Source organism: Peromyscus leucopus, chromosome 2 (genome assembly GCF_004664715.2).
Source record: "Peromyscus leucopus breed LL Stock chromosome 2, UCI_PerLeu_2.1, whole genome shotgun sequence".
NCBI lineage: Eukaryota > Metazoa > Chordata > Mammalia > Rodentia > Cricetidae > Peromyscus > Peromyscus leucopus.
The window spans coordinates 153,167,178-153,184,608 of NC_051064.1; the positions used below are offsets into that span (position 1 = coordinate 153,167,178).

A 17,431-nucleotide genomic window follows, 5' to 3' on the forward strand; every position below is an offset into this window, starting at 1 on the left:
CGCTTTACAAGAGATGACACCAAGGCTGAGCTTACCAAACTCCAACCTGTCTGTCCAGTCCCAGGCTTGTGGTCTCTATCCTGCTGGGCCCTACCCCATCTTCCTGGAAAAGCTACTGCCCAGCCTGCATGACCTTGCCCAGGAACAACAGATGCTGTGCGTATACCTGGCAGCCCAGGGGACCAACCTGCTCTGTCAAAGTAGACATTGATTGGAGACCTAAAGAAAAGAACATCTGGGAGAGCCCAGACTTTTCTTCACTTATCCTAGTAGCCTCTGGAGACAGTGGCAGCCCAATTAGAGATGAGGGTGATGAGAACCTGGACTTCCCCAACTAGATAGCCATGTTCATACCATCAGCATGTCACATACCTGCACCAGTCCTGTCCTGAGCCTGTGGGACTCAGTAGCAGGAGATGTGTGCCCCTGATTCTGGTTCAGCAATGTTGAGGCAGGGAGATGCCAGGGTAGACAACATGACCACTGAGGTGGGCTGAACGATGACAAAGATACATGTGTGTCCCCGGAACCCATAAGTGTGACTGAATTAAGCTGGGGACCTTAAGGTGGTGACCCTGAGCATGTGACTACTCAGGGGGTCCACTGTATCAGCAGCCATCCTGGTCCCCTGATGGGCTCCTGTTCACATGTCAAAGGCAGAAAGAATGGAGTTCTGCGGGACATCAGGGACCACGGGCGAGGCAGGACAGGGCAAGAGGCTCAGGAGCCTCAGCCACTGCCACCTCCTGTGTACGGGGCCAGAGTATGGGCAGCACCGCCCACCAGAAGCAATGAGCCTCACAGAAGGGGAAGGCAGAAAGCCAAGGACGCAGGGGAGGCGGAGAGAGGAACGGTGCAGACGTAAGGCTGGGACGCCGAAGAAGAACCACGGCCATGCGAAGGTGACAGGAAGGCCTTCCCACAGAGCCTTCAGAAGGAGCATGACCCCACCCACGTGTCAGACCTGTGGCCTCCAGGACTGAGTGAGGGTACATTACGAATATAAGTCATCAGTGTGTGGCAGTTTGTTACAGCAACCTAGGTGATAACCCTCACGCTGAGATGGACAACTGGGAGTCCGTGGAAGAAGAGTACAGGCTAGCTGTCATGAAGACTTTCCTGTAGGGAAGGAGGGCCCCAGTGGCCACAGGGCCCTGAGACTTCCCCAGCCTAGCACAGAACCATGTGCTTCCTTAAAGCACCACTGGAGCAGGTGGCTGCAGACGTGACTTTGCAGAGGCAAAAGGGACTCAGCTGGTTAGGTGACCTGCCTAGCTCTCACAGCCGATTAGAGTAATCAGTGCAAAGAACAACCCCACCCCCACCCCCTGCTGCCCGTAGGACTCCAAGGTTTACCTCTGTGTCAGCTTGGGGGAACACTCATACAGACAGAGCGACTACCAGATGTGATGGTGTCCCATGGGAGGGCCAGATCAGCAAGTGACCCCCGTCCAGATCTAGGCTGGCCCATGACAAAAGAAGAGTCTAGGCTAGAGGTGCTGGCATGGAGCTCAGGTCAGTGGCCTCCCTGGGCCCTCACTAACCAAGCAGAAGAACATTTCAGAATCTTGTCCTTCACCATCCCCCAGTGTTCCCTGCATTCTAGGTTCTCTAAGGTCAGCAGATCAGTTATAATTATGGGTCATAAATGGATTAGCGACCCAGAGCTACAAGCCCCTGCAGTTCCTTTCTCTCATGCCCTTTAAGCACAGCAGTGTCTCAGGAGAGAACATGAGCCTCAAGAAATTCAGCTAGCTAGAGCCAGCATGTGTGTGGCGTGGCACATGCCTGTAATCCCAGCACTTGGGAGGTTGAGGCAGGAAGATTGCCTGGAGTTCAAGGCTAGCCTGAGCTACAAAGTGATACCCTGTCTTGATTTAAAAAAAAAAAAAAAATGCCAGCCAGTTCACTCCATCCCCAGGCAGACTGGTGCCTCTGCCTTGGAAGTAGGTCTATGCAACTGTGCAGATTATGCATGTATGTATAAGTTATATACACATCTTCATGTATGTATGCGTCGTGTATGTGCACATATGTTCCAGGATATACGTATCTCAGAGGATCTAGTAAGGAGGAGAGATGAGGTAAAGAAGGCCATGAGCCCACAGGATGCAGATAAACTGGGATCTATGCGGCGCTCTCCAGCAGTCTCTGATGGCGTGAAGAGTCCACTCCATAGTTTTGTTTGTCTGTCAGTCTCTCCAAAGTCCCTCTTGCTTGTCATCAGGCATGACTCCTCCTGACATGCCCTGCCCACTGGGGTCTGATACCCAGTAGGAGCTCAGAAAACAGGTATGAGGAGCCTGCTCCAATCTGTGGGTGTGGAGATCCTGGAATTAAGCTTGAAAGCTGCTGGGAGAACAGAATGGGGTGGGAAAAGAGCAAGAGCAACGGGCAGGAAGTTCTGAATCCAGGGTGGGCACACCTCTACTCCCTCCTCAGACCCCTGTTCAGAATTAGTCTGTGAGGAGGGTATATGCATGCGTGCATGCTCACACACACACACACACACACACACACACACACACACACACGCCCATATAAGGCTACAGAGGTAGGAGTCTGAGAAAGCTCCAAGTCAGGTTCACCTTCAACCCAGGGAGCCCTGGGAGGCCAAGGGGCACTGGAACCCCATGACTCTGAGCCCCTCTCCAGAATGGCCAGCTCTTGGCAGGACTGGGCGGCAGAAGCAGTCTCCTTTGTCCCTTTGTGTTGGGCAGGCAGAAAGGACAAAAGCTCACTCCCGGCTGGCTAGCTGCTGCCACTGGAGACATCTCCAGGAGCCCTTCCTCCATCTGCCTGCGATGCTGCCTGTTACACAACAGACCTAAGAATAATCTAAAGGGCGGTCGCAGATGAGCGCCTCGCCCTGGGACCCCTCCAGCTGGGGAGGTGGGAGGAACCACTGGAAAAGGACCATGCTTCTATTCAAGACTCAGTCTATGTGGAGGCCATGTGCCACCCCCCTAGTGGCTCCCCTGCCCCCAGCACCTGGGAGACCTGCAGTCCTGACTCCCACCCCTACTCAGAGCTCTCAGGGTAACTTGGGAGTCCAGAGGATCCCAGAGACACCTGTGCCTTTTGGCCCTGGGGTCAAGAGCCCTGGCCAAAAGCAGGAAGCTGCAGCCTAGGTTAGGCATACTGGTGCCTGGGCCCTAGATGACAACCCCTTTCCTGGCAGCCAAGAGCAGACAGAGCCCCATGTAAGCTGGGAGCTACAGTGTTACGGAAGGAGTGGTAGGCAGCAGGAGAGAACCTTCTGCACTGGTCTTCAGCCCACTCTGAGGTCCAGGAGTAGCCCATTCACTGAGCAGTCTCTCCACTGCAGCAGGTGGCAGGCTGCCTTCGGGCACTGGCTCATCACCCCTCCCTGGAGCAGGAGGCAGGGTGGGCGCAATAGTTGGCAGCTAATGAAGTAGTCCTGTTAGGCGCAGAGTAACTGAGTCTATACAAATTGGCCCATAGCTCTTCATCTATTGCAGGCATTAAAAATTAAAATCCAATTACAACTCATATTGTCAAACCTGGCTGCTGCCGATTACAGCAAGCCATGTGTGGGGTGGGGGATTATGTAACCTGAACTATTGGTGGCAGGACTGAGAGCCTCAGGCACTAGGGCTTCCTATCCCTAGGAGGGTCTGCAGGTGGGGCTCTCTCACTTGTAAGCAGCAAGACCTGCAGGGGGCCCAGGGCCCATGGGCCTAGCCTAAGCATCATCTGAAGGGCTACCCAGTGGAGAACCCACCATCACAACTAAACACTTTCTGGACCCCACACCTGGCTGTTACCCAATGGCAGTGTATCGTATCAGTCTGGCTGGATGAGAGAGCAAGCCTGCTCCAGTCTTCCTAGATGGGAAGGGTCCCAGGCATCAAGGCTACCAACCTCTGGAGCTCCAAACAGCATACACTGCCGAGCTACTATCAGGCCAACTCCAATCTCTCCTGTTCCAAGAGTCTCGGGGTCAGCTGTCATCTTACATTGGACAAGGACCCCAAGAAGCTGAGCCTGAGGGAAAGGGACTGTAGGACTCCCCAGGTAAGCCAATGGCACATGCTAGCTGTCACAGGAATCTCTCATTCTATCTAAAGCCCAGCCCTTATCATGGGGACTTGCAAAGAACGTGGCTGTGGAGTAAGTGCAGAGGTAATGTGATGGGGCCAATTAGGCCAGGGCCCTCAGGAGGGGAGAGATGTACAGACCAGCTCCTGACCCACTAACAGGTCAGAAGGCAGGCTTGACCTCTGACCTGCTCCTGTCCATGGTGCCCAGACTACCCTCCGCAGCTGCAGCTCTTAAGTTGGGCCTTGCTGTGTTCAGGGGTCCTGGCAGGACACCAGTGGGCATCCCTGGATGGATGCTTCCAGTACTGTGGCCCAGGCATGAGAATAGTAAGCACTACCTCTGGAACCCAGGGCATTAGGGAACAAGGGGCACACTGGTACCTCTTCATGGTGAGGCACCAAGAAGATCACAGAAGAAAAGCCCCATTTGTCATGGAGTCTATGATCACTTCATATGCCTCAGTTGTCACCAGGGAGCATAGAGAGAGACTGGAAGTGAAAAAGAGAAGAAAGGAGGGAAGAGAGAGGGAGGGGAGAAGAGAAAAGAGGAGAGGAAAAGAGGTGAGGGGAGAGGAGGCCTCCTATTTCTTTGGCATCTCCCTTTTGATAGTTCTAGAAGTACTCCATCCCTTACAGGATGCCCTAGAAGGACTTGAAGACCCAGAGCCCCAGGAATCACCACACACAGTGGATACTTGAACTATTTCCCCACACTGCCCTACAGGGTCATGTGGTTCCCACCTGGCCCCACAGCGTCCAAGGCTGGGGGCAGGGCAGGTGCAGATGTGTGATGTGTTCGACTACGCTGCAGCTGTCCACCCAGCACTTCTGGTAGACTCACATGGCAGTGGCCCTGCTGCACCACTGAGTAGGAAGTAGGGGCGTCCCCACCCCCACCCCGGCAGGGGTCAGTTTCCACACAGAATTACAGCCCCAGTAAGACATCGTCCTGAAACCTGGGGAGGAAAGTTTGCAGGGGGTGGCACTCTGATCCCTCATCCAGTACCTGAGGCCACCTAGAGAGCCTTGGACCTCTCTGCCTGTCCTGCTGTGATCCCACCTGCGCACTGGTGCCCAAATGGAGAAGAGAAGCATCTGAGTCCTGCATGCAGCTCTGGAAACGCAAGTCCCCCCTCCCCGGGCGCAGCTCTGAACGGGGCCAGGAGCAGCGGCGCCCCCGCGCGTCTACCCGCCCCAGCCCGGTGTCTGCAGCAACAGGAGCGGCACCTACTGTGCTTCTGTGGGGCGGCTCCCGCGTCCATTGTCTCCGCGTTGACAGCAGCGAGGTGGTAACGAGGGCGCGGACTCCGGTGGTCAGTGGCTGGGTTCTGACTCAGGCTAAGGTTCCCAGGGCATCCCTTCGCCAGGGCTGGTGGCCCGCGGCGGGCTGTGCGCGCAGCGCATTCGGGCGCTGTGACACTGAGCCCCGTGGAGGCGCCGCGCGAGGAGCGCGCTGTCACTCGTGCCGCCGCACCACACCCCCTGCCCGCCCCACGCTGAGAGGGGGTCGGGGGGGGGGAGCCGGCTGCGCGTAGAGCGGGGCGCAACGTGGAACCTCGGGTAAGCGCAACGCACAGAGACTGGGCGCAGGGCGGACAGCGGGGCCAGCACCCGCCCCGCACCCGTGGCAACCAAAGTACTCTTTCTGTGAAGATGCACCCGCAGCCTCCCCCTTGCCTCTGCGTGGCCGGAGCCTTGGATCAGGAGGGGGCGGGGCCGAGAGCGCTTCCCCCTTCTGGAGGCTGCTCCAGGCAGCCAAAGCAAAGCACTGAGCCGGAGGTCATTGCTCTCCGCCCCCCATTCCGCCCCAGCCCCAGGTACTTGGAGAGAAGGGTCTGGGTCACCTCTCCCCAACCAAGATGTCAGGGAGCACATGCAGTGCGCTGAAAGTCCCGAGACCAGTGGAAAAGGGCAATAGCTCAGCCCTAAGAGCTGGATAGGAGCATCCCTTAGCTTCCTTCTGGAGAAGTGTTTCTGGGTCAGAGTGGGAGGGGGCTTGGTGCTGCTGTCTTGGAAACCACTGCTCACGCCTGGAGAAAGGACCAGGATGGGAGCTGCTGGACTCGCCCTGGCCAGCCCCTGGCCTCCCACAAAGCCCCTTCCTGCTGTTCCAGGTCCTGGAGGTTGTCACAGGCAGGCCCTGGATCCTGGGGACCATCTCGGCACCTCCTTGCCTAATTAGGCTTCTCAGTAGCCCCTAGCTCTTTTCTTCCTCTCTGCTCCCCCATCTCACCCCCATCTCCCATCCCCCATCTCCCACCCCACCCCCCACCCCATCTGTAGCAAGCAGGGATGGAGAGGCAGAGGGGGAAAGGCCAAGAGAAAATGTCCCACTCACACCTGTGTCCACAGAGTCCTTGGCCCCCTCCTGGGTGTGCTTTGGCTTGGGGCTGAAAAACAACTTTCTGGTCAGCCCACCTTGCCAACTATGACCCAGACAGGGTCCCATCCCTGCCGGCAAGCCACTCCAGACCCAGACTGCTGAGGAACCACAGCACTCACTCCATACCAAGTGGGGTCCTGGACTCTGCTTCTTATGGTCCGGCCTGGGCAGTTCAGAATGGGATGTAAAATCTTAGCCAAAGAAGGGTGTATGACCCAATGAGGAGACTCGAACCCTGAATGTCACCCAACAGAAGAAAAACTGAATCTGGGGTGAGGCCCATCTCTGCATACTGGGAGCAGGTTTCTAAGCCAGGATGAGGCAAGGTGCAGGGAAGCTATATGGAAAGGTGTCCTTTGAGACAAATACTACCTGTTCTTTTTGTCCCAGGCCAGATCTTCTCCACTCACTGGCCTTGGTCTAGTGCCGTAAGAGTTCATGTCCAAGCACCTACAGATCCATGAGATGCCCAGGACCTCCTCTCCAGCCTTTGTTTCCCCTAACGCAAACTCCCTGTCCTCTACAGATCCCTGACTCTCCTCAAGCCACCCTCCTTAGCTCTGCCATAGATCCTGGGACCAAAGCTGACTCATGAGAGATGACACATCACACCTGTGTCACAGCTGAACCCCAAGACACTCTGCTTTCTAGGCTTGCCAACCCCTCAGAGCCAGCAGTTGAAGCTCTATTAAACACCTTCTGGAATGCCTCATCTGGCTGAAGCTGGGTGTGCTCAGTTTCTGCCCAGGGTAAGTAGCCCCAGGCATTCCTACCGCAGCCACTAACTCCTGTCATGTCATACATCATCACCATGAAACAGATGACCAGAGCCTTGCTCCGGGAGCTGCAGTAGCCATGCTGTGGAGACATTATTAGAACTTCTTTCCAGGGGCCTGTGGTACCAACCCTGTACTTCTCCTGCCATGGCCACACAGACACACATATCCCCCCAAACTCCACCTGGCTCCTTTTCTGGAATGCAATCTCCAGCAACTTCTCTCTCCTCCCATTTCCATAGGGCACAGTAATGCCCAGGCCTGAACCACACACTCCCATCCTGACAGCACGAGCTTTCTCAGGACCCCAGTCTCCAGAAGAGTATAAAAGAGGACTGAAGCGTGCATGAAATGCTAGGAAGAGGGCTCAGCAGCTAAGTGCAAATGCTGCTCTTGAAAAGGATCTGATTCCCAACACCTACATCAGACAACTCATAACTGCCTGTACCTCTAACACCAGGGGATCCAACATCTTACTCTGGCCCCACAGGTACTTGCACTCACATGAACACACACAATTAAAAATAAAATAAAGTGTGAGTGAATGAGAAGAAACCAGAGGCTCTCAGAGCTGGAAGAGTGCCTGAGTCTCAGCCTCCTGCCCAAGCAGATCTTTCTAGTACATGCCAGGTGCTGACAGGAGCCAAACATAGGCCAGGATGAGATTCCTGCTGGGAAACCGCGGAGCATTCCGTGAGCGCACCTGTGGTGCCCATGTTTCTTGGCTTCTGCAACTTTGTAACAGTATTGGCGGGGCAGCCACCGCACTAGTCCTGGGCTTCCTTTCGTGCTTTGTCCATCGCCAGGCACTCCAAAGGACTCTTCTCAGTGTGATAGTCCCAGGCACTCCTGTCCAAGCTTAGAGACCCCCAGAGCTGGGTACAGACCAACCCCCTCTATTTTTTGGACACGGAATAGGCAGTACCTTCCAGATCATGCCCACTTACACACCTTTCCCAGACAGTGATGGCTTTGTCTGGAGTGGGAGAAGGTCCCTCCTGGACTGATACCAGTTCCTAGAAGCAGGATCCCTGGCACGCATGTTTGTGCAAGTGTGCATGTGTGCTCCTGCGCGCACGCGCACACACACACACACACACACACAGACACACACACAGACACACACACACGCACACGCACGCGCGCGCACACACACACACACACACACGCACGCACGCACGCGCGCGCACACACGCGCACACACACACACACACACACACGCACGCGCGCGCACACACACACGCGCACACACACACACACACACACACACACACACACACACGCACGTGCACACACACACACACTCGCGCGCGCACGCACGCACACACACGCACACACAGGGTGTGGCAGGCACATGCACATACTGTGATGGCAAGGTGCTCCTGATGTAATTCTAGCATCCAGAATAGACAGCCTGCCCCCTAGACCACCACTATCTGAAACACAAGAGTCTCCCGAGGCCGAGTGTCCCAGTAAGCCTTCTTGCCTGAGGTCTAATACAGCACTCACTCTCATCCCCAGTCAGGCCTGCTAATCTCACCAAAATACCCACTGGGCTGTTGGGGCACTGACTACATCACACATCCTTTCCCTCCAAGCTGTGTCACAGAGGCTTCTCCTGCTTCTTATGCCCCATCCTTTCTGCCTGTTTCCCAAACATGGGAAGCCTCTCCGGTTGTCTTGTCCTTCACAGTGACCCAGGACATGGCCTCGTCATTGTTTTAAGTCACTTTTCCTTGTAAAAATGTGAATTCCTTGTAGGTGAGGAGCCATATGCCCATTGTTCCCATGCACCCTCAACAGACCTGGCTTGGGGGGACCTTCAAGTATTGTCCCACCTTGGTGGAAAAGAATCCGCCTAGGCTTGGCCCCACTACCTCTCCCTGAGACACCTCCCTGCTGACGGCAGGATCCAGCTCTAGGTGTGACAGATGGCTCAAGGCAGGAGCACAGCTTAGAGGCCTAGACTGCAGCCAGTGGTCACCACCATGGACACACAGGCCCGCAAGGATGCTCACAGAGAGGCAGCCAGAGGCACAGCCAGGGCACTGTGGAGACAGAAGCGCACGCTTACCAATCAATGCGTCTAATTGGGTAAATGTGCAATTCTCAACTGCCTAAATTTAGAAAGTGTGTGTTTCATTTTCTACCAGCATCTGGTCTTAAGACGTCCCGTTCTCAATCAGAAATCAAGATAACGTGCAGGATTGGCTCTATCCCTACTGGCTTTTGCTTCCCACACACAAGTCCCAAGGTCTGGCACCCAGGAAGGGAAGTCCTGGCCTGGCCAGCACAATGGAGATGGGGAGGTGACCTGGCCTCTGGCTCAGGGCAAGGCCTCCAAACACTTTGTTGTGTTGAGCTGGTGTCAATAAGAAGGGGTGAGGGCACACTGGGAGGCTCAGAGGTATCTCTGTGGATGCTGCTGGTCCTTAGGTATCTCATTGGCTCCCAGCAACACATTTTCTGTAAGAAGGAAACTGAGACACCTAGAAAGGAAGTCACTTGCTCAGGGTGCCTGAAAACTGGGACCCTGTCTCAAACAGCCCCTTCCTTTGACAGGCTGCAATACTTAAATCTAGGTCTTCCAGGATAGGGACCCTGTGAGCTTGGGCAGGGCCCTCTGTGTGCCAGAGTCTTGCCTCTGTGTGCCAGAGTCATCCTAGACCCCTGGCTATCCCTGGTAAGCAGCCCTGAGCAAGGAACAACCCCAGGCTAGACAGGCAGACAGAATTCTATGCTGGCATTCCTCCAAGGCAAACCCACTAAGCTCCTCTAAGCCCTGGGACCTACAGGAAGGTGCTCCTGAAATTAGAGACATCAGGCCCCTCTAGCTCTAGTGGAAGGTGGGAGGGTGGTGGGTAGATGATAGAGGTGGGCTTCTCCCAGCCTACATGACCCTAGGACAATTTGAGGGAAAAAAACCTCAGGGTCATATGCATACACCCCTGCTTGCCTATGTGGAGCTAGGGACCAGAGAAGGGCACAAGAGAAGGTCTCTGAAAAGACCTGTCCCAGGACTTACCGATAACCCCATGTCTCCCAGCCTCACAGAGCTGTCTCCAGGAGCCACTAGTGAGCACAGTATTGATAACCAGAACACTTACCCTGTCCCTTTCGTCTCACCCCAGACCATCCCCATTCACTGCAGCACCCCCCCCCACTAGGCTAATCATTCATTCACGGGATCACTCTTCTATTCTACAACTGGACATAAGTGTTCTCTGAACATGTCCAAGGCACACGGCTGACAATCGCTGTGACCCTGCCTAGAGGGGCCTCTGCCCAGTGATCTGTGTGAAGTAAGCGTGCAACCAAGTCGTAATAGGAGATTCTAGGGGACCTGGATGCCCAGCAGGGGGTTCTTGACACAGGCAGGGTATGATGGCTTAGTGTGGGTGGTGGAACAGAGCAGGGGCCAGAGGGAGGCTAGAGAGGCAGGAAGGGGCTAGTCAGTGAGATCCTTAGCTGCCCAAGTGAGGAAATGTTTGTTGGCAGGTGAACTCCAAGACAGATGGGTGGATGGCCATGCACATGTGTGTGTTGTGAATTCATTGTGTGTGTAACATCCTGCATGTTCATGTGTGTGTTCGTGTGTGTCTGTGGGTTGGGAAAGGAAGCAGGCAGTATGATCACCAGCCCCTGCTCAGCTAGAGAGCATGACCTGAGGGCTGTTCAGATGGGGCAGAAGCTGGAGAGATAGGAAACATGGATGGAGCCTAAGGCACGGAGAAGCAGCCCAGGGGCGGGTGAATATCATGGCTGAAAGGTTACTCACGGTTTGGGATTAAGGACTCTGATGGAGTAGGTACTATTTCCTGACAGAGAGAGCTGAAATTGAGCTTGGCATTCAGGTGGAGCCATTTAGGTGGCCATGACCACACCCAGTTGGCAATGGGCTGGAATGGAAGCTAAGCAAGTGAAGAAACACCAGGGGTGGGGGAGAGCCTAAGTCTCCAAAACAGAATTCCATGCTCAGAGGAGATGGCAACCCACCAGGACTCTGAACCAGACATAGGGGTCCCCAGCCACTGCCTGAACACTCCTTGGGAGGCTGGCAAAAAAGCAGGACCCACAGATTCCTGACCCAGAGATTAAGTCTTTACTCACTGACCACACTACCTGCCTTCTGGGATCAACTGTTTATGTGCTAATAAGCCTGTACCAGTATCCATTTAGCATCAGCTGTGTACCAGGCCCATAGAGCTATCTCAGCAGAAGAGAGAGCCCAGCCAAGCTATGTCCCCACTCTTGAGAACAGAGCTGAAGTAGGCTAAGCAGGACTTCATGTCCCCCTTGCTCCTTCTCTATCCAAAGAGGTGCACCTCCACCCAGAACTCCCCCACAGTGCTGCTGGTAGCAGCCTAGGAAAACCCTCCTCAGAGATCTCTCAGACCCAGACATTCTAGCTGGACTTGACCACTCTGCCTACACCTTGCTCTCTCTGTAGACCTGCACCTACCTCTGAAATCCAGCCCATTGTCTTTTGTAGATATCAGGAGAATGGGATGAGAGGGGGTCTCTTGCACACACTCAGCCCAGTGCCAGAGAGAGGGGGACAAGAATAGTCCAGTACTTGGCCACACATGCCAATCTAGCATGTTAGGAACCCTCCCTCCTCCCAGGGACAAGGCTCAGCCCAGCCACAGGGAGAGACTCTGAAAGTGAAAGTCTCAGGTGTCCAGCTAGTACTCAACTCATCTGGCCAGGTATCCCATTGAGTCCACCCAGGGTTGGAGACTTGCCAGGATGCCTCAGGCTTCCTGCAATGGTGGCTCTGAGCCTCAGCTCCTTAAATGGCTTATAATCTCCTCTGCCACCAACCCTTTTTCAGCAGCCTCCTCTGAATCGCAGTCTCCTGTCCTTAGAAGGGTATCCAGGTCCACCAACCAATCACTTTAGATCAGAAGGGGGAAGTACTGCACCTGGGCTCCAGTGGCCAGCAGCTGCTCCCAAAGGATCCCACAGCAGCTCCAGGTCCTCTTGCCAAGAGTTTCCCCACCTACCACCCCCAACTCACACACACCTCCAACCTCAGGGAGCTCCTAAGCAGCTGCTATTAGGCCACTTTCCTAGTCACAGATGTCCTAGAGGAGAGTCCATGCACCCTACCACCTTCTAGAAAAGGTTCTAGGGCCAGTGAGATGGTTCAGAAGTTAAAGATGCTTACTGCTAAGCCTGACAGGCTGAGTTCAGTCCCTAGGACCTACATGATGGAAGGAAAGAACTGACTCCTGAAAGGTGTCCTCTCACATCCACACCCATGCTACATGCTCACACATGTAGACAGACAAACAGATGTGAATTTTGTATAAAAAGAAAAGACTCTGCTTCTGCACCATGCGAGGCTGATGCTGGAAAGGCACTGGGGCACCCTACAGACTCCAGACCAGGCCAGGCCACCACCGACCTTCACTGGCACTACTCACAGCCAGGCTCCTGCTCCGGTTGCTCAGCAAGCTGAAGGTGGCAGCTTTAAAGAACCTGGAGGAGATCAAATGCTTCCTCATATCCACATCCTCCTGGAAACGGATTTCCAAGCTGGACAAGCTGCAAGACTCCCCTGCAGCAACACTAGTGGTAGCTTCCCTTCAAAATGTGCTAGATACTAGGTGATAACCCATGGGTGCAGAAGGCAGCCATTAAAATCCAGGGTCCTGAGACTCAGGAGACTGAGGAATAAGGATCTTGAGCTCAAGACCTCCTGCTTGGGCTACAGGCAGCATTTAAGGACAGCCTGGGCAACTCAGTGAGACCCTGTCTCAAAATAAAAATAATAAAAATTATAAGGGTGTAGCTCAGTGGTAGAGCATTTGTCTAGTATACTTTAAAAAGGGGGGGCACTAGGGAAATTACTCACTTGGCAAAGCACTTGCCATGCATGAGGACCTGAGTTCAGAAGTTCATCATCCACATAAAAAGGCAGGGTCTACAGCATACGACCACAATCCCAGCATGAGGGAGGTGAAGACGGGCAGAGCCCAGAAGCTCACTGGCCAGCCATCATAGCAAGTGATAGACCCCATCTCAAAGAATAAGATGGAAAGTGACTGATTCTTCAATCTGACACTGAAGCCAATCCCTGGACTACACACACACACACACACACACACACACACACACACACACACACACACGTGCATACACAAACATATACAGAACACACACACACACACAACTGAGCTCCAGGAGAAAGCTCTAAGATGGGGAAAAAATAAAACACTGTGTCCTGAGTTCTAGAATGTGTTCACACTGAAAATTCAGTTGAACTGATGTGGGAGAAATAGGCAGCCATAAAACTCCACCAGGCCATAGTCAGAAATCCATACACAAAACTCTTTTTTTTTTTTTTTTTCCAAGACAGGGTTTCTCTGTGTTGCTTTTGGAGCCTGTCCTGGAACTCACTTTGTAGACCAGGCTGGCCTCAAACTCACAGAGATTCACCTAGCCCACACACAAAACTCTTAAAAGAGATGTAGATGGTGTCAGTGAGTCTCACTTGCTTCTTTATAGTTTACATTGTACTTTCCAGAGCAGCTCCTCTGAGCCAGACTTGCTTTCATAGCCAGGAAAAAAAATACATGAAAGGCTGACACAGCACTGGAGAAGTCCCAGGGGTGGGGAGAGAGCTGGATCTGAGCACTCTTTGAAGTGGGAAAGCCCCCTGGGGTACACATCCTGTGTACAGACACTTGTGCTTCTCCCCACCCCAGCCTCACAGCCTGGGCTCAGCCACCACAGGGAGACAGACGGACACAGGGATACATGCTCCAGCTGGCCTGCATCCCTCATGGCCAGGGTCTCATTTCCCTGGATCCCAGGGTCTCATTTCCCTGGCACCTCCAGGTGATAGTTGGGAGTTGGTAAGCATTCCTGGGACACAGACACACAGACACAGACACAGACACACACACACACACACACACACACACACACACACACACACACACCTATCCCTGGAGAGCATCCCAACTTCAATCACTCTGCAAGCCAACCCCTTTGCTGGATCAGCTGGGTCTTCTCTCCTCAAATGAAGTAGAAACCCAGCTATGTGCACCTGGGTTAGCAGTAGACAGACTGTCTCTGAGGGCTCTTTCCTTTCATCAACACCTGAGCATGTAAACAGCTGTAGCTGGGTTCTAGGTGGAAGCAGGAGCTCCCTCAGCATCACTGACTCGATACTGGGTCACTCCAAATACTCCCTCATACCTCAGTGGACCTACCTACTGAAAAACTGCAGAGCTGGCCACAGGAAGGTGAGTGACAGACCTTTGGGGTCTCCCATCCCAACCCCATCTGCATTGGAAGAGAAACAAGACCTTTGCCTAAAGCCCCAGAAGCATAGGTAGCAGCTGCTGCAACCTCTCTGGTTCAGTCTGCAGGACTGCACCTCTCCGTTCAGTCTGCAGGACTGCACCTCTCCGGCTGGCTGCCAAGACAGTTTCCCAGCAGTTAAGCTAGGAACTCTCCCTTCTAAGAGTGCCATGGTGTCTCTCCCACTGATCACTCCCAAGTTCTGATTTTCACCGTGACCCTAGTGGCATGGGAGGAAGAAGGGATGCAGGAACTAGGGGGCAGCTGCTCACAGAGCCTAAGGTGTGCTCAATCAGAACTTGAATGGGCCCAGCCTGGGACTGAACAGCCTCAGAACTCCTGCTGTACCCCTATGCCTTGGGACCATGGACATGGGAAGCTGGTGCCACACCTCAACACTGCAAGCCTCTGGCTTGGCCTATAAGACAATAGTTTTTATGCACCCCCATCCCTCAGCCTGTGGACTGAATTGCTCTAAATGAAACCTGTTACCACAGATACACCAGAAGTGGGATAGGACAGACTGGATGGGAGAAATGTTGGCCATGAAGGGCATTCAGCATTGTCCCACTGTTCATAGCCCTTAGCTTTAGCCTTACATTGTCCATCTGCCCTGGTCCCAGCCCCAGCATCATAGAGGCCTTACTACCTTGTCAGAAAATGAGGCATAACTCCTTATGGGTTGCAAGAGCCAAGAGGTCAAGATTCAGCAGAGTGGTAACAGCCAACTATGGCTGGGCATTGTCCAAGCTACCTGACCCAGGATCCAAAACACAATGGGCCAGGACCAGCCCCAGAACAGACTCCAAGTACACTCAGCTGATGCACCTGGTTAACAACCTCTCCCTCTCCCTCCCCCTCCCCCCCTCTCTCTCTCACACACACACACACACACATGCACACATGCACATACAAGGCAGGGGGGGGAGGGGGAGCTGAGCTAGCCTTAGCCAGAAAGGCCCACTTTAGTTAAACTAAGAACAAACCACACATAGCTAATATTCTAAGTACCATTCATGCCTTACCCACTCAGCTTGGCAACTTCCCATTGATCCATGGGGCTGCTTCAGAAAGCCCTCCAAAAAGACCTTCAGGCCAGACTAGGAGCCTCTGCCTGCAGACTAGGTCTAGATCTAGCACAAGATCTGCAAACCAGGCATGGGGAGGGGCTGTGGGGCACTCAGTGACCAGGGTGGAGACCACAAGACAGAGCTAGGAAGCAGAGGCCTTCTTCCTGGGGCTGTTTCTGCACCTAAGAACTCAGGCCGCCCTATAAGGCCCCTTCCTGGGGTCAGGGCCTTGGGAGGAACTCTGGGGTCTGTTAGGGCTCCATTCACCTCTCTCCCTCCAACTAGCCACCCCCTCTCCTGGTGTCCATTTCAGATAGAGCAGGAATCAGGGCCAAAGCCCAGCAGGGATTTTGCACAGCTGAGCAGATAGATCCCCACCCTCAGGTGGGGAGGCCTGTCCAGGCACATCTGGAGAATGTGGGATTAACAAGCTAGAGCTCGCTCCATGGGCGACAGGGTGTGTGGTGTGAACACGTGTGGCACATGCAGGCACGCGCATACCACAGGCAGAGGCGGAGGAGCAGAGAGTCCCTGCACTCCTCTAGAACCTAACACTTGGCCTGGAAGCCTCCCCACATCACATACCTGTGCTGTTCTGACAGCTGGCCCCCAGGAGTTAATGTCTGTTCCAAGGAAGCCATACAGTTCACTGTGTCCAGCCAGATAGAATTTGCTCATGTGTAGGATCAGTATATATTAGCTGCCTTTGCACTGTGTGCTGGGCTTCCCAGATATGGGAGAACCCCTGTTTTGGGGAAGCTGGCAGACTCCTCCCTAGGTGACGTCATAGGATTCACATTATCCCCTGGGCCTAGAGGACAGAGTCACTCAGCAGGAAAAGTACCAGGCATGAATGAGGCCTTACTCACCCACAGGCAGAACGTTGGCATTCAGGAAAAGCCATCTGCTGTCCAGATCAGGCCCTGGGTCCTCGGGCAATGAAACAGGACCAATGGTGCTATCCAGCGGGGGAGCCATCCTAGAGGGATGGGGACTCTCTGGGATTTGGGTGCAGCCAGCCTGGACTAGCAGATCGTCATCAGCAGACCTATCTGAGGTCCCTCTGCTCCCAGGGTCTCCAGGGTCCCTTGCTGAGATGAAGTCGAGGCCTGTAGTTCATCATGCACCTAGAGAAAGCAAAAGGAGCAAAGAATGGGGGGGGCACATCCTTCCAGCTACCTCTGCTGTGGGAAGGCAATACGCACCACAGCTCCCCCTGTTGGAGGATTCTGGATTGTAGCCCAGCACCACAGTAACTTGTAAATAAATAGGCCACTAGGGCTAGTGCAGAGCCAGGTAGCAGGGGAGCCAAAGATGAGGAGTTGGAGCAAGAAGGGCACAGGGTGTCCACAAGGCCTCACACCTTTGATGAGTAGCAGGTGAAGGCAGAATACTGTGACCAAGCTGCCAAATTCCTCAGCAGTGTACAAAATGCTTGCCTGAGTGAGGACTCTCTACAAAGTTCCATCAGAGTCAAAAGAAAACAAGAGCCGCATTACAGAAACCAGCCAGCCTCATAGGAACAAACTTTGCGAGACAAAGTACCTGTGACGCCTCAGAACATGTAGCCCTGTGGCTGTAGCGAGCTCCTCGCCAACCCTTAGGCACACTGAGGCCTAGGAGGACCCAAAGACCCGGCCCGTGTGGGCGTCCTTCATCCCTGCCCCCGCCCCTCAGGGAAGCATCACTCGAGGTCCAGAGTCTTGGGCCCATTCTTCACTCTGCGGTGCACTGAGTGGAGGCCCCGTTGTCTCCCAGGCAACCGTCTGCCCAGGGCAGCCCCGGTTGGCTGAGCTCCAGGCCCCTGATTTTCAAAGCACCCCA

The 17,431-nt window shown here is 54.1% G+C and overlaps 1 protein-coding gene across 5 annotated transcripts in view; it reads right to left on the reverse strand.

Annotated features, from left to right (window-relative positions):
* Nucleotides 1–17,431, reverse strand: part of Plch2 (phospholipase C eta 2) — an 80,105-nt gene that overhangs the window by 54,242 nt on the left and 8,432 nt on the right. For 4 of the 5 annotated variants that reach the window (XR_005090973.1, XM_037203258.1, XM_037203255.1 and 1 more), the window contains exon 2: nucleotides 16,477–16,734. Coding sequence is in view for 4 of the 5 variants with exons in the window: in XM_037203258.1 (XP_037059153.1) it covers nucleotides 16,477–16,585 (109 nt within the window). In the remaining variant the exon portion in view is untranslated. Of the gene's footprint in view, nucleotides 1–5,295; nucleotides 5,476–16,476; nucleotides 16,735–17,431 lie in introns of those variants that run through there. The other variant, XM_037203257.1, reaches the window with a different exon arrangement.